Source organism: Mustelus asterias, chromosome 4, assembly GCF_964213995.1.
Source record: "Mustelus asterias chromosome 4, sMusAst1.hap1.1, whole genome shotgun sequence".
NCBI lineage: Eukaryota > Metazoa > Chordata > Chondrichthyes > Carcharhiniformes > Triakidae > Mustelus > Mustelus asterias.
In genome coordinates, this window is record NC_135804.1 from 135,493,228 (window position 1) to 135,516,500 (window position 23,273).

At 44.4% G+C, this 23,273-nt stretch overlaps 1 protein-coding gene across 6 annotated transcripts in view; it reads left to right on the top strand.

The window, feature by feature from the left end:
• LOC144493000 (uncharacterized) overlaps positions 1 to 23,273 on the top strand; it is a 160,733-nt gene that overhangs the window by 72,819 nt on the left and 64,641 nt on the right. For all 6 annotated transcript variants that reach the window (XM_078211768.1, XM_078211766.1, XM_078211765.1 and 3 more), the window contains exon 2: positions 15,066 to 15,142. In XM_078211768.1, coding sequence (XP_078067894.1) covers positions 15,076 to 15,142 — 67 coding nt within the window. In that variant the 5' untranslated portion in view covers positions 15,066 to 15,075. The remainder of the gene's footprint in view (positions 1 to 15,065; positions 15,143 to 23,273) is intronic.

Genomic DNA, 23,273 nt, shown 5'->3' on the forward strand with positions numbered 1-23,273 from the left:
GGAAGTGCTAGTCGGGATAATATTTGTTGCCACCCCTAATTTCCCTTGACAATGTGGCAGTGAACTGCCTTCTTGAACCTTTGTGAATGTTGCAGTCCACGTTATGTAGGTGCACCCATAGTGCTGTTAGAGCAGAAGTTCCAGGGTTTTCACCCAAGAACAAGGAAAGAACGCTGATACTGTTCCAAGTCTGGAAGTGTGTAACTTATTCAGTATATTATTGCTGTTTTGAGTGTCAGTTGGCTGGATGGCTGGTTAGTGATGCAGAGCGATGCCAACAGCACAGGTTCAATTCCTGCCCGTCCCAGCTGAGGTCATTCATGAAGGCCCCGCCTTCTCAGCTTAAAGAGGGTAGATTCGGAGAGAATGTTCCCGATGGTGGGGGAGTCCAGAACTAGGGATCATAGTTTGAGGATAAGGGATAAACCTTTTAGAACGGAGGTGAGGAGAAATTTCTTCACCCAGAGGGTGGTGAATATTTGGAATTCACTACCACTGAAAGTAGTTGAGGACAAAAGATTATCTGATTTCAAGAAGAAATTAGGTATAGTTCTTGGGGGGGCGGAAGGGGGGGACCAGTATATTGAATTCGATTATCAGCCATGATCATGATGAATGGTGGAGCAGGCTTGAAGGGCTGAATGCTTCTAGTTTCTATGTTTCTATGCCTCTTACTTGAGGCGTGGTGATCCTCAGGTTAAATCACCACCAGTCAGCTCTCAAAAGGGAGACCAGCCTATGGTCATGTGAGACTATGGCGACTTGACCTTTATTGTTGTTTCGTTCATCTTTGCCCATTGAACTGTGAACTTCACCTTGCTGAGAAATTGCAGGCCAAAGGCTCCCTTGAAGCAACTTCGAATCGGAGAATCCCGACCGTATAGAAAGAGGCCATTCGGCCCATCGAACCTGCACCTCCATCCAGCCCCTATCCTGTAACCCCATGTATTTACCCTCCTAATCTCCCTGACACTAAGGGGCAATTTAGCGTGGCCAATCCACCTAACACGCACATCTTTGGAATGTCAGAGGAAACCGGAGCACCCGGAGGAAACCCACGCAGACACGGGGAGAATGTGCAAACTCCACACAGACAGTAACCCGAGGCCGGAATTGAATCCGGGTCCCTGGCACTGTGAGGCAGAAGTGCGAACCACTGTGCCACCGTGCCACCCAATATTCAACTTCACAAGAGGTGTAGAATGAACAATAAATTGACCACCAGTAATATATTTCCCTTAAATAGAATAATTTGTAATGATTGACTATCATCTGTTCTAAATCCCCATTGATGGAGAAGGTTTTGCCCTCACTGAGATGCAGCATGTACCTCACCGACACACCGAGCCTGCTTTGTATTCTCCACCATTGGAAGCCATCCCTTCGTTAGCTTGGTTCCCTCCAAACCTCTCTGCCTGTCCCACTCTCTCCTTCTTTATGAACATGTTGGCCACCTGTCCTCATGCTTGCATTAGCTTGGTGTGAACCTTTCTTTCCATTACATCCCTGTAAAGCTGCTCAGGGTGTTTTACTAATATAACGGCACTATACCATTGCGAGTTGTTGTTGTCCTTGAGTTCCCCCAGACAAGCAACAGCTCAGACAGTTTTCATAATATGTTTTTCTGGCAACATCGTCTGACCCAGCGATGATTTCTCCCTATAACGTTAAGGTTCAGACCCCATTTTGCAGGCAGCCTGTAAGTAGCTCGGCTTTCTTGAGGCACATCAACTCAATCAGTTCTCGCTCCTCAATGCTCTCCGTTTTGGCTTCTGAATCCTAATAGTTCCTACATCAGAACAGCCATCTCTACAGTAACATGGAGAGATCAGTGAGGGCAGGATCCTGTTAGCCGGAGATGCTCCCAATGTCTGCGTTCACTCAGAAAGGCTGGTCAACTGGACTAAACAGGAGAGGACTGTCAGTCCCGAAGATACACAGCAGACTGTCTGTGTTGGTCATTGGGAACTGGAGGATATGGATGAGGATGGGAGATGGAAGAAATAAAGAAAATAAATATCCGAGACACAAATGATATGGAGAAAGAATGATGGTCCTCTGAACGATATCAGGATGTTAGAGTAAACAGTCCAAGCAGCTAAGAAAACCTCAATCCCAACTTCTGATAACCTTGGCGGTGATTAATGGCAAATAAAGGCTCTCGAAGCACAAAATTCCCTCTCTGAGAGGAGTAACTGGAGCCTAATTAATCACAGCATGGAAAATACTCTGCAGAATAACAAGGTCGGTGTTGAAAGCAATAATATTCTGTACATCAAGAGGCTTCAGAGGTCTAACGTATCTGGAATTTGAGGAAAAACTTCAGAAAACTAAATATTTTTACATTGCTAACATTCTTCATTCCACAGCCTTGAGGACTGGCTGCAATTTCTTCAAACTTCCTTTTAGTTTAGTGGGTGAGTTTTTCTGCCTAGAAAGTAGTTTTGTCTATTCATAGAATCATAGAACCCCTACAGTGCAGAAAGAGGCCATTTGGCCCATCGAGCACTGGCTCTCTGAAAGAACATTCCACCTCGTCCCACTCCCCTGTTTTAACCCATAACCTTGCACATTCTTCCCTTTCAGATAGCAATCCAATTCCCTTTTGAATATCTCGATCAAACCTGCCTCCACCATTTTCTCAGGTGCTGCCAGAGGAGGTGGTAGAAGCAGATACAGTAGCAACGTTTTAAAGGCGTCTTGACAGATACCTGAATAGTTGGGAATAGGGTGATACGGACTGCGTAGAGGCAAACAGTGTTTAGTTTAGAAAAGCTTCCTGTGTCGGCGCAGGTTAGGTGGGCCGAAGGGCCTGTTCCTGTGCTGTACTGTTTTTTGTTCATTGAAGTTTGTTCTTTATTTTTATGTCACTTATACTCCTTTTTTCCATCATTCTGAATCTGTGCCCTCTAGTTCTTGATGCTCTAGAGTGGGAACAGTTTCTCACCATTTATCAAAGAACAAAGAAAAATATAGCACAGGAACAGGCCCTTCAGCCCTCCAAGCCTGTGCTGATCATGATACCCTAACTAGACTACAAAAAAAACCATCTGCCCTTACTCAGTCTGTCTCCCTCTATTCCCTCCCTATTGATGTACCCATCCAGATGTCTCTTTAATGCTACTAATGTGCCTGCTTCCACCACCTCCTCTGGCACCCCGTTCCAGGTACCCACCACTCTCTGCATGAAAAATATCCCCCGCACATCTCCCTTAAACTTTCCTCTTCCTGTGCATTCCCCTCCAGAATTTGAATAACTATCTCAAGTCTCCCCTCAGCCCTCTTTTCTCCAATGAAAACATTCCCAATCTCTCCAATCTATCTTCATAGCAATAATTCTTTCTCCCAGAAATCTCTCTTGTGAATCACCTCTCCAATGCTTTCACATCCTTCAAGTGTGGCACCCAGAACTTTTTGATTTGATTTGATTTATTATTGTCACATGTATTAGCATACAGTGAAAAATGCTGTATCTTGCGTGCTATACAGACAAAGCATACCGTTCATAGAGAAGAAAATGAGAGAGAGCAGAATGTAGTGTTACAGTCATAGCTAGGGTGTAGAGAAAAATCAAGTTAATGCAAGGTAGGTCCATTCAAACGTCTGATGGCAGCAGGGAAGAAGTTGTTCTTGAGTCAGTTGGTACGTGACTTCAGACTTTTGTATCTTTTTCCCGACAGAACAAGATGGAAGAGAGAATGCGAGTGCGAGGGGTCCTTAATTACGCTGGCTGCTTTGCTGAGGCAGCGGGATGTGTAGACAGAGCCAATAGATGGGAAACTGGTTTGCATGATGGATTGGGCTACATTCACGACCTTTTGTAGTTCCTTGCGGTCTTGGGCAGAGCAGGAGCCATACCAAGCTGTGATACAAGCAGAAAGAATGCTTTCTATGGTGCATCTGTAAAAGTTGGTGAGAGTTGTAGCTGACATGCCAAATTTCCTTAGTCTTCTGAGAAAGTAGAGGTGTTGGTGGGCTTTCTTAACTATAGTGTCGATATCGGGGGGACCAGGACAGGTTGTTCGTGATCTGGACATCTAAAAACTTGAAGTTTTTGACCATTTCTATTTCATCCCCATTGATGTCAACAGGGGCTTGTTCTCCTCTACGCTTCCTGAAGTCGATGACAATCTCCTTCATTTTGTTGACATTTGAGGGAGAGATTATTGTCGCTGCACCAGTTCACCAGATTCTCTATCTCATTCCTGTACTCTGTCTCGTCATTGTTGAAGATTCAACCACTACGGTAGTGTTGTCAGCAAACTTGAAAATCGAATTGGAGGGGAATTTGGCCACACAGTCATAGGTGTATAAGGAAAATAGTAGGGACTGAGAACACAGCCTTGTGGGGCACCAGTGTTGAGGATAATGGTGGAGGAAGTGTTGTTGCCTATCCTTACTGACTGTGGTCTGTGGGTTAGGAAGTTCAGGATCCAGTCGCAGAGGGAGGAGCCGAGGCCCAGGCCACTGAGTTTGGAGATGAAAATGGATGCAATGCTCCAGATGCCAAGTTCAACATGACCTCCTTACTCTTGTACATAATGCTCCAATAAATAAAACCAAACATAGTATTTGCTTTATTAACTGCTCTCTCAACATGCCCTACCATCTTCAATGACTTATGTGCACTGAGATCCCTCTGTTCCTGCATTTCCTGAAGATTTTCTCCCTTTGCCATATTCTTCCTGTCAAAATGAATCACCTCTCATTTCTCTGCATTGAACATCATCTGCCACTCGTCTGTCCTAGTTTCCAACATGTATAATTCCTTTTGAAATTCAGGATGTCCAAGCCCCGTCCATCGCTGGGATTGTCCAGCCCCGTTAAAAGTCAATGGACTTTTGGCTGGGCTGCCAAATCTCCTGCATCAGGTCCCGCCATGACAGGGTCGGAAGGTTACAGCCCATGACGATCCTCATCACAATTGACAACATTTCCAATCTTAGTATCATTTGCAAATTTTGAAATCATGTCTTAAACACCACAGTCTAGGTCATTAATATGTATCAGGAAGAGCAAGGGCCCCAACAATGACCCCTGGGGAACTCCACTACACACTTTCCTCTAATCTGAAAATCAACCACTTCTCACTACTGACTGTTTCCTGTCATTCAGCCCATTTCTTGTCCAAGTGCCTACTTTCCCTTTCATTCTGTGAGCTAGAATTTTGTTCACAAGTCTGTTGTGTGGCACTGTATCAAATGCCTTTTGAGAATCCTCATACACCACATCAGGCAGCATGGTGCACAGTGATTTGCACTGCTGCCTCACAGCACCAGGGACCCAGATTCAATTCTGGCCTCGGGTCACTGTCTCTGCTAAGTCTGCACATTCTCCCCGTGTCTGCATGGGTTTTCTCTGGGTGCTCCGGTTTCCTCCCACAGTCTGAAAGATGTGCTGGTTCGGGTCCATTGTCCATGCTAAATTCTCCCTCAGTGTACCCGAACAGGTGCTGGAGTGCGTCGACTAGGGGATTTTCACAATAACTTCATTGCAGTGTTAATGTAAGCCTACTTGTGACATTAATAAATAAAATAAAAAGTGACAATTGATTTTGTCCTGACCTATGGTTTCCAGATGTTCCGTACCACTGAAGTCAAACTGATTGGTCTGTAGTTGCCGGTTTTATCCTCACCATTTTGCACACTGCAAGTTCTCAGATTCAGCAATGAGATAACGATCAGATAATTTGTTCTAGTGGTGTTGGTAGATATACAGATAGAACTTCATTCGAACTTCAGGTTAACATTGAGTAAAAACAGAAGGTGTTGGAGATAATCGGCAAGTTGATCGGCATCTATGGAGGGAGAAAAATAATTAACATTTTAAGGGGAGCTTGTGCCGTAGTGATCATGTCACTGACCAAGTAATCCAAAGACCCAGCATGTGCTCAGGGGACACAAGTTCCAATCCCCTTCATGGCCAGTGGTGGAATTTGAATTCAATTCAATTAATAAATCTGGAATTCAAAGCTAGTCTCAGTGATGGTGACCATGAAACTATCATCATAGGATCCATTAGAATTCAAACAGAGCAGAAAGAGGCCATCCGTTCAACGAGCCTGCACCGACCCTCCAAAAGAGCATTACACCCAGGCTCTCCCCTCTCCCCTATCAACTTAACCTGGGGATTTACACCATACATTTAGTCTACTTGACCTACACACCTTTGGACACTAAGGGCAATTTACCATGGCCAATCCACCTAACTGCACATCTTTTGACTGTGGGAAGAAACTGGACAACCCGGAGGAAACCTACGCAGACACGGGAAGAATGTGCAAACTCCATACAGTCACCCAAGGTCGCAATCAAATCTGGGGGTCCCTGGCGCTATGAGGCATCAGTGCTAACCACTGTGCCGCCCAACCACTGATTGTTTTAAAACCCATCTGGTTCACTAATGTCCTTTAGGGAAGGAAATTTGCCATCCTCACCTGGTCTGGCCTACAAGTGACTCCAGAGCCACAGCAATGTGGTTGACTCTTAGCTGCCCTCTGAAATGGCCCAGTAAAGCCACTCAGTTCAAGGGCACTTGGTTGGCAACACATACTGGTCTACCCAGCGACATCCACATGCCATGAAAGAATTTTTAGAAAGTTGAATATGACTTCTTCAGAACTGGTGATAAAATCATGTTATAAAATCATAGAAATCATAGGATCCCTACAGTGCAGAAGAAGGCCATTCAGCCCATCAAGGATGCGCCAACAACAATCTCACCCAGACCCTATCCCTGTAACCCCCGCCCCCATCTTTACTCCAATAATCCCTCTGACACTAAGGGGCAATTTAGCACGGCCAATCAACCTAACTCGCTCATCTTTGGACAGCGTGAGGAAACCCACGCTGACACATGGAGAACATGCAAACTCCATACAGAGAGTCACTGCAGGCTGGAAATGAACCCGGAGAGAAAGAAATTAAATCTTTACATACAAAAGGGAGTTTCACTCTAATTATATTTCACTAACTAATCTTGATCCATACATTGCCATGGAAAGATTTTAAAACACAAATTGGTTTGGATGAGCTACTGAGTTGTAATCCAGAACTTGTTGGATGTCAGCCATAGCTCACTTAGTGAGTAGTCATCTCACTATCTCTGAGCCAGCAAGTTATGAGTTCAATCACCAGTCTAGAAACCTGAATATGTACTCTAGGCTGACACTATACTGTTGCACTGAGGGAGTGCTGCACTGTTAAAAGGTGCTGTCTTTCAGTTGAGACATTATACCGAGACCCTGCCTGCCTCTTCAAGTGGATGCCCCCCAAGGATAGACTTTGCAATGTCCTTGTTTGCTGATGGCTGTTCTCTAGCTGCCGCTTCAGAGCTGGACATGCAACGTGGCATGCACTTGTTCTCCAATGCATGCAACCAATTTACCCTCCAAGCAGCATGAAGAAAACTGAAGTAATTAGCCTGCTCCAGGAAAGGCCTATCTCAAAACCCAATGTTTCAGCCTGGGAGCAGGACCTGCAAGCAGTGGATACATTCTCTTGGCGGCACACTCTCTCGAGCTATCTGTATGACGATTAGACACGTGCACGTGTAGCCTTCAGCAGATTTGAACGTCAGTCTGGGAATAAAGAGGAGTAGGTCTGCCAACAAAATTGAAAGCATTGCTGGAAAAAGAGACATGTCGAAGCTTTTTTGTCTTGCACTCATCAGAATATTTCGCAAGAATACCAATAAAAGGGCATAACAGCAATTTATATTGCATAAGTTAATTGGTTGTCAAGTAGACTCTGATTGGCAGAGCAGAATGCCATGGAGAATGCACCAGGTGACTGACAGTTAACTGCCAAGCTTTGTATAAATTTAAAACAGGCAGTTTGACCCTGATTGGTCGAGATGTTGTCCCGAGGAATAAACCAGCAGATGGCTGTCATTTATTTTGTTCAGCTGTAACAGGTACAATATGTATATCTGTTCTTTCTGTCTGCAAAGAACCGGGACCTGTGTACTAATATATGTAGATTCCAATACAGGCAAATGTGTCACACTGCAAGTCTGACTGACAATCTTAAATTGGTTGTCAGCGTAATTTTTAGCAAACTGAGCATTATTTAGCAAATGCTGTCTAATCGCGTCATGCCAAGAGGCTCAACCACTTTTACACGAGCTACCTTTAGAGATTCTAAAGATTAGGTGGCAGGACAAAATACCAGGCACTGAGCTGCTCACTTGAGCTGGCATGCCGAGCATTCACACCAGCGGGACACCTGAGTCACAACTCAGTCAGGCTGGTCATTTGGCATGTCTGCTACAACTCTCATGAACTTTTACAGATGGACCATAGAAAGCATTCTTTCTGGCTATATCACAGCTTGATATGGCTCCTGCTCTGTTCAAGACTGCAAGAAGCTGCAAAGGATCGTGAATGTAGTCCAGTCCATCACGCAAACCAGCCTCCCATCCATTGACTCTGTCTACACTTTCCACTGCCTTGGAAAAGCAGCCAGCATAATTAAGGACCCCACGCACTCTGGACATACTTCTCCCACTTCTTCTGTTGGGAAAAAGATACAAAAGTCTGAGATCACGTACCAACTGACTCAAGAACAGCTTCTTCCCTGCTGACTTTTGAATGGATCTATCTCATATTAAGTTGATCTTTCCCTATACTGTAACACTACATTCTCTCCTTTCCTTCTTTATGTACGGTATGCTTTGTCTCTATAGTGCTCAAGTAACAGAACAATAATAAATCAAATCAAATCATGTAGCCAAAATACCCGCTACTCACTCACCAAACTGAATCTTCTATGGAGAGCCTGAATCTGGGGTGTACTCTCATTGTGGTCACACAAGGAGCTACCAGAACAGTCTGAAGGCTTCTCTTAGGAGTTTTGACATTGACTTTGAGCCCTGGGTGGGGTTTGCTCAGGGTGACTGCAGCTGGAAAATGCTGCAGCTTCCTTTGATAATAATCACGTATCAGAAGCAGAGAGGAACACAAAGAGGAGAAACCCCCAGCCCAGCAATTCGTCCAAAATCCAGTCATGTGCAATCTCCTATCCTATTGGCAGCAGGGCCATTTGGACAGATACCAGTCTTGGCAGCCTCCTACGGGAGCGAGGGTAATCCAGAAGCCCACACTGGGGCACCTGCTCCTCTTACTTGTGCTCCTGTGAATTTAAATTCAATCAGTAAAAAATTGGAATTGAAAGCTGGTCTCAGTAATGGTGACAATAAAACTATCATCAATTATTGTAAAAACCCAGCTGGTTTAACCAATGTACTTTCGGGAAGGAAATCTGCCATCCTTACCTGGTCTGGTTTACATGTGACCCAAGATCACAGCATTGTGGTTGATTCTTAACTGCCCGCTGAAGTGGCTGAGCAAGCCACTGGGTTCAGAGATAATTAGGGATGGACTTTGTCAGCAATACCCAAATCCCATAAAACAATACATTACTTAAAACGTACCTGCCGGAACCCGACCAAAACACGGCAGATGATGAATATGGTCACCTTTACCTCAAAGAATAAACAAGAGAAGAAATAATCCCATAACCTTATTCAGCTGAAGAGAATGGGATTTGTTTTTCATTTGTTCACAGGGTGAGGGCTTCGCTGGCTGGGCCAGCAATTATTGCCCATCTCCGAGGGCATTTAAGAGTCAACCACATTGCAGTGGGTCTGGAGTCACATATAGGCCAGACCAGGTAATTACCTAAAGGAAGGTAATCTGCTATCACAGTGGCACAGTGGTTAGCACTGCTGCCTCACAGCACCAGGGGCACAGGTTCGATTCCCGGCTTGGGTCACTGTCTGTGTGGAGTTTGCACGTTTTCCCCATGTCGGCATGGGTTTCCTCCGGGTGCTCTAGTTTCCTCCCACAGTCTGAAAGATGTGCTGATTAGGTGCATTGGCCACGCTAAATTTCCTCTCAGTGTGCCCAAACAGGCACCGGAGTCTGGCGACTGGGGGATTTTCACAGTAACTTCATTGCAGCGTGCTTGTGACTAATAAATGAACTTTAACTTAAAGGACATTAGTGAACCAGATGGGTTTTTATGATAATCGGCAATAGTTTCATGGTCATCATTAGATTTTTAATTCTGAATTTGTATTGAATTCAAATTTCACCATCTGCTGTGGTGGGATTCAAACACAAATCTCTGGATTACTAGCTCAGTGACAATACCATTTTGCCACTGCCTCCCAGAATGCTGCTGATGTTGTGGTTATCATTTGCCCCTCCAGTTACAATCATGCATTAGAATTGAGTGATTAACAAACTATTAGGTAATTTGAATTCAAGTGATCTCGAAGCCATTGATTTTACAAATAGTGATTTCTCTGATCCATTGTGGCGAGGCAGTTTGGAACATAAACCAGTTATAATAAGCAAACACCTCACAAGCTTGGCAAAGCTCCTTAAATGTTACTTTAAACGCATACACATTTCTGGGAAAAGCAGATCTATCAGATTGGCAGACAACAAAAGGGCTGGAGGGCTTCAGTATTTGAACTGGGGAAACAAATCGTATACGCATGTTGTGAGGAAGTGTTTAGAAATTAGGTGATGCAGGCAAAGCACTGGATGGAGAAGAACAACAAGCTCTCGGAGTTGTTTTGTGTAAGATATCATAGTTAGAGCATCAAGGCTGAGCAACATCTTTTATTTGGACCATCCAGAGTTGGGGGTCAAGCAAACACAAGTCAGGTCTGCTGGCTATGTCAGAAAGCAGTTTGGAGAAAGTTCACTCAACCAGTACCTGGGACAGGCATTGGCTATCTTACAAGGAAAGGCTGGCCTGTATCCATTGCAGTTTGGAAGATTGAGAGACAACCTTATAGAATCTTATGCATCATAGAAAGCATTCAGTCTGGTTTTATCACAGCTTGGTATGGCTCCTGCTCTGCCCAAGACCGCAAGAAACTACAAAGGGTCGTGAACAAAGCCCAGTCCATCACTCAAACCAGCCTCCCATCCATTGGCACTGTTTATACTTCCCGCTGCCTTGGCAAAGCAGCCAGCATAAACAAGGACCCCATGCACCCCGGACATACTCTCTTCCACCTTCTTCCATCAGGAAAAAGATACAAAAGTCTGAGATCATGGACTAACCGACTCAAGAACAGCCTCTTTCCTGTTGCCAGCAGACTTTTTAAGTGCATTTATTAAAGAACAAAGAAAATTACAGCACAGGAACAGACCCTTCGGCCCTCCAAGCCTGCACTGATCATGCTGCCCGAATTAACTAAAACCCCCTATCCTTCCGGGGACCATATCCCTCTCTTCCCATCCTATTCATGTACTTGTCAAGGCGCCCCTTAAAAGTCACTACCATATCCACTTCCACTTCCTCCCCCAGCAATGAGTTCCAGGCACCCACTACTCTCTGTGTAAAAAATCTGCCTCGTACATCTCCTTTAAACCTTGCCCCTCGCACCTTAAACCTATGCCCCCAAGTAATTGACTCTTCCACCCTGGGAAAAAGCTTCTGACTATCCATTCTGTCCATGCCCCTCATAATCTTGTAGACTTCTATCAGGTCTCCCCTCAACCTCCGTCACTCCAGTGAGAACAAACCAAGTTTCTCCAATCTCTCCTCATAGCTAATGCCCTCCATACCAGGCAACATCCTGGTAAATCTTTTCTGTACCTTCTCCAAAGCCTCCACATCCTTCTGGTAGTGTGGCGACCAGAATTGAACACTACATTCCAAGTGTGGCCTAACTAAGGTTCTATAAAGCTGCAACATGACTTGTCAATTTTTAAACTCAATGCCCCGACCGATGAAGGCAAGCATGCCGTATGCCTTCTTGACTACCTTCTCCACCTGCATTGCCACTTTCAGTGATCTGTGTACCTGTACACCCAGATCCCTTCGCCTATCAATACTCTTAAGGGTTCTGCCATTTACTGTATATTTCCTATCTGTATTAGACCTTCCAAAATTTCTTCTCGCAGAGGGTGGCGAATCTCTGGCATTCTCTGCCCCAAAGGATGGTGGAGGCTGAATCATTAGAAGTATTTAAAGTGGAGGTGGATAAATATTTGATAGATCGAGGAATAGGGGAAGACGGGGAAATGGCACAGAAAAGTTGTATGGGTGAGGTGGATTGGCCGTGCTAAATTGCCCCTTAGTGTCAGGGAGACTAGCAGGGCAAATGGGTAGGGTTACGGGGATAGGGCCTGGGCGGGATTGTTGTCGGTGCAGACTCAGTGGGCCGGATGGCCTCCTTCTGCACTGTAGGGATTCTATGGCTCTATTTTAAAAGGAACTGAGGTCGGCATAGATCAGCCATGATCAAATTGAATGGTGAAGCTGGCTTGATGGGCCTGGTGGCCCACTCCTGCCTCTATTTCTTGTGTTCTTGAGTTCATTTTCTGTTTTTATTACCAATTCTTAGCCCTTAAGAAATAGATATTGCAGATCGGACTGACAAAGCACTCATTAGATTCCAACTTGTTCTAACTCCAAAGATGTGCCTGTTAGGTGGATTGGCCATTGCTAAATTACCTTTTAGTGTCAGGGGGATTAGCAGGGGTTATGGGGATGGGGCTGGGTGGGATTGTTGTCAGTGCAGGCTCAATGGACCGAATGGCCTCCTTCTGCGCTGTAAGGATTCTATGATTCTATGATATTCTGTACACTTAAAGCATTCAGATTAAAGCCTGGGAAAATCAGTAGAACTATTTGGTTATATTTTGTTCCACTCAACACCTCTGCTTGATAAATCAATTAGATTCTAACACTTAGAGATGAGACCCCACAATATTGCTTTCCCATCAGACCTATAAAAGACTGAATATGAAGTGTTGCCCAAGGGCTCCCTCATTAGAGCACTGAGCTCAGTGTCAGAGACACAGAGATGCAACTGTGACTTAGCTGGTAGTATTCTCATCTCTGCATCAGATGGTTGTCGAATTCAAACCGCGATCTAGCAACTTTAGCGCAACATCTAGGCTAATATTCCAATGTGGTACAGAGGGGCAGGTGCAGTCCTTTGGTGAAAAGTTAACCTGCTGTCTGCCACTCCAGATGACCATAAAAGATCACCAGGCACTTTTTCCAAGAAGACTGGGGGTTCCTCTGAATCCTCGGCCAATATTCATCCCGTAACCAAATTGTCATAATCAAGATGGCGCTGGAGCGAGGCGACTTCTTGTAAGCTGTGCCCAGCATACCTTCTAATTCTATCTTTTACTCTCGTTCTATGCTTCTAAAACTTCATTCTAACTCTTTTAAAATCTCTAACAATGCTTTAATGCAATCTATGACTGTAACACTACATTCTGCACTCTCTCGTTTCCTTCTCTATGATTGGTATGCTTTGTCTGTATAGCGCACAAGAAACAATACTTTTCACTGTATGTTAATACATGTGTATTAACACAATACAATAATAAATCAAATATTAAAATTTATTTATTGGTCACAAGTAGGCTTACATTAACTCTGCAATGAAGTTACTGTGAAAATCTCCTAGTCGCCACACTCCGGCGCCATCTCCTAGTCGCCAGTTAGGGTACGAGGAGGGAGAATTTAGCGTGGCCAATGCATTTAACCAGCACATCTTTGGACTGTGGGAGGAAACCGGAGCACCCAGAGAAAACTCACAATGACACAGGGAGAACGTGCAGACTCCACACAGACAGTGATCCAAGCGGGAATTGAACCCAGGTCTCTGATGCCGTGAGGCAGCAGTGCTAACCACTATGTCACCATGCCGCCCCACTGAACGAAAGCCGGTTATTTTCTCAGTATCACATTGCTGCTTGTGTTAGCTTGCTGTGCACATATTGATTGCCGTTTTCCCACACTACAGCATGGACTGTGCAGAATATGTACTTTACTGGTTGAAAAAGCCCCCTGGGGCAGTCTGAGGAGGTGAAAGGTGCGATATAAATACAAATCTTTTTGTGAAAATTTGGATCCCATTATTGTCTGATTTTTTAAAATTTTGATTTGATTTATTATTGTCACATGTATTAGTATACAGTGAAAAGTATTGTTTCTTGCGCGCTATACACACAAAGCATACCATTCATTGAGAAGGAAAGGAGAGAGTGCAGAATGTACTGTTACAGTCATAGCTAGGGTGTCGAAAAAGATCAACGTAATGTGAGGTAGGTAGTTAATTCCTTGGATTTGTTTTTTAGTCAAATCACTTGGAAAAGAGAGAAAGGGTGAACTGGAGGAAGCAGATGAGGGGTAAAGGGGTGGATGTGGGGGTGGGAAGGGAAGCCTTATCCAGCTTCACAGACAGTCAGCATCGATCTGTCCAATGGATGGTCCAATAATCCTCACTCAGTGATAGTGTGGGTGGTGGAGGAGAAGAAAGAGGGAAGAGAGCAGATTAGACTTAACATCAGTCACATACCAAAGTACTTGTTGGAAAACTTTATGACTAGATCAGCTATTTATATTTAAAATTCAGTAATGTTCAGTGATAAAATGTCATATTTTTGTACTGGGGGAATCACAAAGCGCAGAGCAGCTGCTAAACATCAATGGGAATGTTATAAAGATCCAACCATCTGAGAAAGAGACAGAAATGATTCCAGACAAAATCCTTTTGAGGTTGTGTGTTTCTTCACTTTTCAGTCACTTAGCTATACATGTGATGAAACAAATATTTGTTTCAGACCCCTCCATGGCCCCTCTCCTCCTGAACTCTGAAACCTCTTCCCACTTTAGAATCCTCTGAGATCTTTGGGTGGCACGGTGGCACAGTGGTTGGCACTACTGCCTCACAGTACAAGGGACCAGGGTTCAATTCCGGCCTTGGGTGACTGTCTTTGTGGAGTCTGCACATTCTCCCCTGTGTCTGCGTGGGCTTCCTTCGGGTGCTCCGGTTTCCTCCCACAGTCCAAAAGGTGTGCGGGTTACGTGGATTGGCCATGCCCAATTGACCATTAATGTCAGGAGGATTAGCAGAGTAAATATGTGAGGTTATGGGGATAGGACCTGAGTGGGATTGTTGTCGGTGCAGGCTCGATGGGCCAAAATGCCTTCTTCTGCACTGTAGGGCTTCTATGATTCTATGATCTCTTCACTCCTTCACTTCTTGCCTCAATAATGGTCTGACTTCCTCCCTTACAGAGAGCACAAGATGGCTACTGGATTGTCAGACATAAGGCAGGCTTCAGAGGCTGAAGAATTCAATGAAGAATGCTCAGGTACATCATTTTTGATTAATCCATTTAGCATATTGTAGAAGCCAACGGAACTTTGCGTTGTAACTAGTTGTTCAGTTCTTCACCTATTGAATAGTGAATACTGAGAACTCAGTGATAATATTCACATCATTTCAACCTTAAATATTTTCCAGGGATTTACTTCCCTGGGTAAAGTTTTCTGACTTTCTACGGGGCTCACAAGCTGTCAGATTGATTTTCCAACATTGTTAGAATGAGAAAGTAGACCCAATGTCCTTGAGGGATGCTGCCCTGTGTACTTTGCATCCCAATTGACACAAGTCCCCATCAATGTCATAATTCGATGATAAAGGACATCAAGGCTTTGGTATTGGTTGATTTGTGTATCTGCATTAACTTGACGGGAGTGAAAATCAAAATGGTTTGAATGAGAAAATAAGGATAATTTTGACATCTAGTTGTCGGATTCCCATTATACAGCATGCAAACCTTCCAGACATCAGAAAACAGTGATTATGAAGCTGCTGTTCTTTTCCTACAGGTTCAAATATTCCCAGCAGATAAAGTAAGATGACCATCTTGAATTTGGAATGAATTAATTGACAGCTTTGATGCTTGGTATGAGGGACTGCCTTTTTTTAAGCTTCTAATGAAGGGTCATCGTTGACCTGAAACACTGGGCCAGATTCTCTGACCTCGCCCACAACTGGGATTCTCCGGTCCCGCTGCGCCAAATTCTCCATTCTCGCTGGCAGCAGCAGAAGGACATGAACGGCCGGAGAATTCTGGCCAATAACTCTTGTTTCTTTCTCCATGGATGCTGCCTGACCCGTTGGGTATCACAGAATCACAGGATTGTTGCAGCACAGAAATAGGCCATTCGGCCCGTTGGCCTATACTGACTCTCTGAAGGAGCAATTGACTTAGTGCCACTCCCCCTAACCCTGCACATTCTTCCTTTTCAGATAATAATCCAATTCTCTCTTAAATGCCTTGATTGAATCTACCTCTACCTCACACTATGGCAACACATTTCAGATCTTAACCCTTCATCTGTAAAACTTTCTTCTTCACGTCCCCATTGTTTCTTTTGCCGATGACCTTAAATCTGGGTCCTCTCTTTCTCAAGCCATCCACCGATAGGAACAGTTTCTCCCTATCTACTTTATCTACACCCCTCGTCATTTTGAATACCTCTTATCAAATTTCCAGCATTTTCTTTTTTTATATCTGTTGGCAACAGAAAGGATCAATTTGACCTCTGCCCTGGAGTTTGCAAGCCAGAGGGAACATTATATTGCAGGCCTGAGGCATATGCATTTGGGTAAACGGGGCAGTATGGTGGCACAGTGGTTAGCACTGCTGCCTCACAGTGCCAGGGACCCGGGTTCAATTCCTGACGGGCGTCACTATCTGTGCAGAATTTGCACGTTCTCCCCGTGTCTGTAGGGGTTTCCTCCGGGTGCTTCGGTTTCCTCCCACAGTCTGAAAGATATGCTGGTTAGGTGCATTGGCCATGCTAAATTGCCCCTCAGTGTACCCGAACAGGCATCGGAGTGTGGCGACTAGGCGATTTTCACAGTAACTTCATTGCAGTGTTAATGTAAGCCTACTTGTGACTAATAAATAAATAAATTTAACTTATCTTAATTTAACTTTAAACAGTGGTGTAGTCGTAATGTCACTGGACTAATTATCCAGAGGACCAGGCGAATGCTCTGGGGATATGGGGTTCAAATGGTAGCTGATAGAACTTAAGCCCAATTAATCAAATATGGAATTGAAAGCTAGTATGGTGGACATGAAAATGGTCAATTGTTGTAAAAAATCTCATTTAATCACCAGTGTTCCCCAAAGAACGAATCTGCCATGCTCACTTGGTCTGGTCTTCCTGTAACTCCAGATCCACAGAAATGTGGTTGACTTTTAACTGCCTCTGAAATGGTATTCAGTTCAGGGGCACTTAGGGATGGGCAACCAATGCTGATCTTTCCAATGACGCTCACATCCCATTGAAAGATGAGAAAAAGAAAAATATTCATGGCTTGAATTTTCAGGATGGCGACTGCTTGGTGCCCAACTTCCTGAGAGTCAGCAGGGAACGTAACCCCACCGAGTCCAACAGGCCCACTGCTCAATATCACTCTCACTTGAGCATTAATTGGCAACAGGTGGGACTTCGGTCCGCACTTGGACAAATGTCCCACTCTCCAGCCCCTCCAGCCACAGCACAGTAGTGGCCAGAAGAGGTACTGCAGTGTCATGTTTGAAATCTCGACCCGGGATCACACTTCAGGTCAGTACCAGGGGTCCCGGGGCAGGAGGGCAAGCACTGAAGTGCTTTTTTAGAAGTGTAGTTGTTATGTAGGAAACATGACAGGCAGTTTACCCACATCAAGGTCCCACTAACAGCAGTGTTAAAGATGACCTGTTTTTGTGCTGCAGCTCTGCGGATAAATATTGGCCAGGACGCTAGGGATAGCTCTCTTGTTTTTATTCAAAACAGTGCCATGAGATCTTTCCCATCGACCTGAGAAGACAGTTTAATGTCTCATCTGAAAGACGTCATCCCAGCACTCCCTCAGTACAGCACTGGAGTTTTTTTATGGGTGTCGCTGGCTGGTCAGCACTTAACTGCCCTCGGGCAACTAGGGATGGGCAATAAGAGTCAACTGTGGCTCTGGAATCACATGTAGGCCAGACCAGCTAAGGATGACAGATTTCCTTCCCTAAAGGACATTAGTGAACCAGATGGATTTTTCCGATAATGGTTTCATGGCCATCTGTAGATTCTTAATTCCAGATATTTTTTATTGAATTTAAATCCCACCATCTGCTGTGGTGGGATTCGAACCCGGGTCCCCAGAACATTAGCTGAGTTTCTGGATTAATAGCCCAGCGATAATACCACTAGGCCACAGTCTCCCCCAGGGCCACGCTTGACCTTTGCAGTCATGTCCTGGAGTGGGATTGTGAACACAACATTCTCACTCGGAGAACTGAGCCATACAGACATGGGAGTTGATTGAGACCACCCAAAACTCCTCTCACTAGGGACTTTATGCAACCAGCAGATGATAAAGGCCTTCAGCCTATCAGCCCAGACCCCAGCTGTGAATGGCCAGTGTCAAAGGCACTGCACCAGCCAATGGTCATCCAGTGCACTTTATCATTGAGTCCTGGCTGTAGTTCTTCATGCAGGCTCACCGTGAGCCGAAGAGAAATCTTCAGCTGTGAGGCATTCTCCTTGATTGAACTGACTCTCAAGTTTGGCCTCGCTGTCCACGCTGTCTCTGGGGGTTGGCTGGGTGGGTCTCAGGCCAGAAAAATCAATGACCCGGTGTGTGTTTAGGCATTTGTGTTTTAATTAAGCAAGAGAGACACTTTACATGGAGTCTCTGTTTCACGAAAGTCATGTGTTCATCCTTTCTCTATCCACAAGCTTGGCAATTTTCTAACAAAAGCAGTGTGGGTGTTTTGAATTAGATTTCTCTGCGAGCTAATTACATGTGAGGAAAGAAAAAAAAATGCACAAAAATAAAGAAGCTACTGCTGTGGTTTTCCCCTACCTTGTGTTACAGATAACAATAATGGTTGGCTGTTTAAAACCCCATCAGTCAGCACAAACATCCTTCTCTTCCCCAGAGTAATTACATGGCATTACTGTGTAACATTTGGAATTGCTTCCAGACTATAGGAACAAGCCTTGAAGTGACATTTGCTTCACATGTTTATGTGCCAAGTGCCAGGTTAGGTTGCAAAACAAACAGAAAAATGTTTCAAGCCTGGAGTTAAATCAATGTGGACAGAAAGTTGGAGAAAATGCTAACTTCACATATGACGGTTTTTAACCTGACAAAAGGGAGACAATCCATCTGCCTGGGGGCTTCTTGTGTGGTTTTAGCCTATAGTATTAATGACATTTGCTATATACGTAAAATCTATTAAAGTTACAAGCCAATAGAATAAAATTCCATTGACTGAGCTCACGGCAACAACTAAAATTCAAATTTTATCACTGTCTTGCTATGAAATTTGGTAGAAACTGGTAAGATCCTCCTGGGGAATGGTAATTTGATTTGATTTGATTTATTATTGTCACATATATTGGTATACAGTGAAAAGTATTGATCCTTGCATGATGTACAGACAAAGCATACCGTACATAGAGTACAGAGGTGGAAGGAAAGGAGAGGGTGCAGAACATAGTGTTACATTCCCAGCTCGGGTGTAGAGAAAGATTAACTCAAGGTTCTGACGAAGGGTCCTCTATACTCGAAACGTTGGCTCTATTCTCTCCACACAGATACTGTCAGACCTGCTGAGATTTTCCAGCATTGTCTGTTTTTGTTTCAGATTCCAGCATCTGCAGTATTTTGCTTTTATCTTAATATAAGGGAGGTCCATTCAAAAGTCTGATGGCAGCAGGGAAGAATTTACCAAATGACCCCTAAATGAAAAAGAATGCCAACAAGGTTTTACTTTTTGTAACTTTTACTTTTACATGACTTAAAACCAATGCAGACTAAACATCAATAAACAGGCAAATGATACTTCAAATAGAAAAGGTAAGTTTCATTGTAAATAATCAGTACAACAAAGACTCATCCTACACAATCACAACCACAAAGTGCCTGCATCACTGCCCTCAGACATGTGGCACCATGTGCAGTTCCGATGTTCCCTAACTCAGCCTTTGGTATACAGGATCTCTCATTTTTCCACTCAATCAATTCGCCTCTCGAGTCATTTTTGTCAGCTGCCATATTCCATCTGAGTACCACGGAGAGGATCATCACCTGAACAGCATATGCCTGCAGAACTTTCTTAGCTATGTCCGTGACAGCTTTGATGGCGTAGATTCTCCAAAGACTCCTCTATTGATCTCAATAATAAACCCCATCAAACTGCCTATCACACACGCATGCACGCACGCACACAGACACACACACGCACGGGCGCGCACACACACTCTTGCAGATTCCACAGACACTTATAGAGATTACAAATTTTCCTTACTGTACTGCCTGCTGGCCAAAGATCATCACAGTATCAAATTCAAATAAAATTCAAACTGATCAAAACTTTAGATCTGAATGGGTAAATGTTTGTTAGGGAAGTGTGTAAAGAGATACAGAAGGTAGGTGGAGTTGAGAGGGGGGATGTGGTACGGTGACAAAGTGGTTAGCACAGCACCAGAGACCCGAGTTCAATTCCCACTTTGGGTGACAATCTGTGCGGAGCCTGCACATTCTCCTGGTGTCTGTGTGGGTTTCCTCCGGGTGCTTTGGTTTCCTCCTACAGTCCAAAAGACTGGTTAGGTGCATAGGCCATGCTAAATTCTCCCTCAGTTTTCCTGAACAGGCGCCAGAGTGTGGTGATTAGGGGATTTTCACAGTAAATTCATTGCAGTGTTAATATAAGCCTACTTGTGGCACTAATAAATAAAGACAGGCGATGACCTAATTGAAAGATGGTGTTCAATGGGCTAAATAGACTCTCCGTGTATCTATGGCTAGTTTGAGTTCAGTATTTCTCCTGGCAGATTTAAGTTCAAAGCCTTTTATAAGAATTAATTTTGTTGTGTCCATTTTTGTTGCAACATAAGTGGATTTCTCTGACTATCGAATATCCAGAGTCAAAATGGGTGGGATTGTGGTCAGTGCAGGCTCGATGGGCCAAATGGCTTCCTTCTGCACTGTAGGGATTCTATGATTCTAACAACGAACCACCAGTAATATTTTGTGGTATACTTGATCTGCATTGGTCAACATACAAACATATGAACAAGGAGCAGGAGTAGGCCATTCAGTCCCTTGAGCTTGTTCTGCCATTTAATAAGATTATGGCTGATCTGATTGTAACCTTAAATCCACCTACTCCCGACAACCTATCACCCCCATGCTTACCAGGATCTATCCGCCTCTGCCTTAAAAATACTCAAGGCTTCTGCTTCCACAACCTTTTCAGGAAGAGAGTGCCAAAGACTCACGACGCTCTGGGTGAATAAAGTTCACCTCATTTCCATTTTAAATGGGTGACGCCTTATTTTTAAACAATGACCCCTAGTTCTAGAGCCTCTCACAGGGGGAAACATCCTCTCCATATTCACACTGTCAAGACCCCTCAAGATCTTATATGATTCAATCAAGTCGCCTCTTACTCTTCTAAACTGCAGCAGACACAAGCTTAGCCTGTCCAACCTTTCTTCATGAGACAACCCATCTATTCCAGGTATGATTTTGTTAAACCTACTTGTGGGAACAGTGTGAGAGTGAGACTGAGATTAAGTTGGGGATTGTGACTAATTAAGGGTTAGATTTAAGAACAATCGCTTTTGCAATGCTGAGGACAAGCGAATGGGTCAAGGAGCAACTGTTAAGTCCATTATTACTGTTTATAAAAGATTCCATTGTCATCGTAATGCCATTGTCACCTTTGTGTCATCAATATACTTGGATGTGTGACATTCTCTGCCATAATCTAGGTCATTAATAAATACTGTTAAGAGTTCAGGCCTCAAAACAGATCCTTACATGACGCATTCTGCTAATTAGGATCCCTATCCATTTGTCTCTACTCACTGCCTCACTCCAATCAAGTTCCCAATCAGGTCAATAATTTGCCTTCAGTCCATGAGCTTCAACTTTAGCTAACAGTCTCTCATGAGGGACTTTATCAAATGCTTCTGGAAGTTCATGTCAGGAGCATTCATGGATATTTCTTGGTCCATCACTTTAATCATGTTCTCTTCAGTTTCGTCAAGTATGATCTACCTTTTACAAATGTGTGTGTTTGGAAGTTGCTGTTGAAGAAGCCATGACAAGTCGCTGCAGTACATCTTGTAGATGGTTCACACTGTTGCCACTGTGCATCGGTGGTTAAAGGAATGAATGTTTATGCTGGTAAAATGGGTGCTGATCAAGTGGGCCGCATTGTGTTGGATGCTGTTAAGTGTCTCGAGTGTCGTTAGAGCTGCACTCATCCAGGCAACTGGAGAGTATTGAATCACATTCTTGGAGAGTTAGGAGGTGAACCATTTACTGTAAAATGCCTAACCTCTAACCTGCTTTTGTAGCCATGGTGTTTATGTGTAATGCATGATGTTTTGTTTTCTATTAATGTGAAGCTGTGTCTCTTTGAGGCATCAAAATGTAATCGATAAATAAATATGAAATTGAGTTAATTCAAGATTAGTTTATTATTCAGCTTGTTGCTCAGAACTCTGTGGAGGTCCAATTCTAAAGTGCCTTCTTTTTCTAGGTACTTCTGTCTCCTGTAAGAATGTGTGTGGTAGATATCCAATGATTTGATTATGAGAGTTATTGGGCAGAGTTTTTCCAGAATTGCACAGAGTGCTGAATCAGGGAAGAGAAGCTGTGTGAAACTCACTGGCTTCATAGAGCCCTAATCTCGGCTGATTAAGTTGCTCTCTGTGTAATATCCAAGTGCTGGCGAGGATCACACAGCCAGCTGGAGGGACTGGACCTAAACACACCAGGATTCTGGGATCGGGGCCCCTTTCAAGCACCAGGGCACTGCCCCCCCCACACACACACACACACACACACACACACAACATTGCTTACATTGCGCTCCCCCTACCCCGGCGCTGTCATTAGATTCTCCCCTCTCCCCCCCACCCTCCGCCCCCCTCAACAAAACTAAGGTGAACACTTGCCCTTTCCCCACCCCCGCACAATGGAGGAGGGTTACCTCCCCTCTGCCAGAGCCCCCTTGGCACTGCCCCATACAAGTGCCCACTTGGCAGTGCCCACTTCGCAGTGTCCCCTGGACTGCCCAGGGGACAATGCCCAAATTTGTCCTTCAACCCCCCATGTCCTCCAGGCACTTGCGCAACCCCCCTCCATGGTTGGCCATCACAGCTGGCTTTCGTGTTTGAAAACCAATAGTGATTCGCACCAGCATAACGTCACGTTAGCAGGAAGTGGAGGATATTTTGTGGGCAGATGCTACAGCGTCAAGCCGTTTAATTACATTGAACTTTATTCAGATTCATGCCCAGTGATCACGTCACAGCGGGTGGTGGGCTAATCTCAAAACAAGATTTCGCCGGCGCAAAGCCCACTTTGCCCTCTCATGAGATTGGAGCTGCATGACAGGACTTGCACTCATGCCAAACGGTGCCACT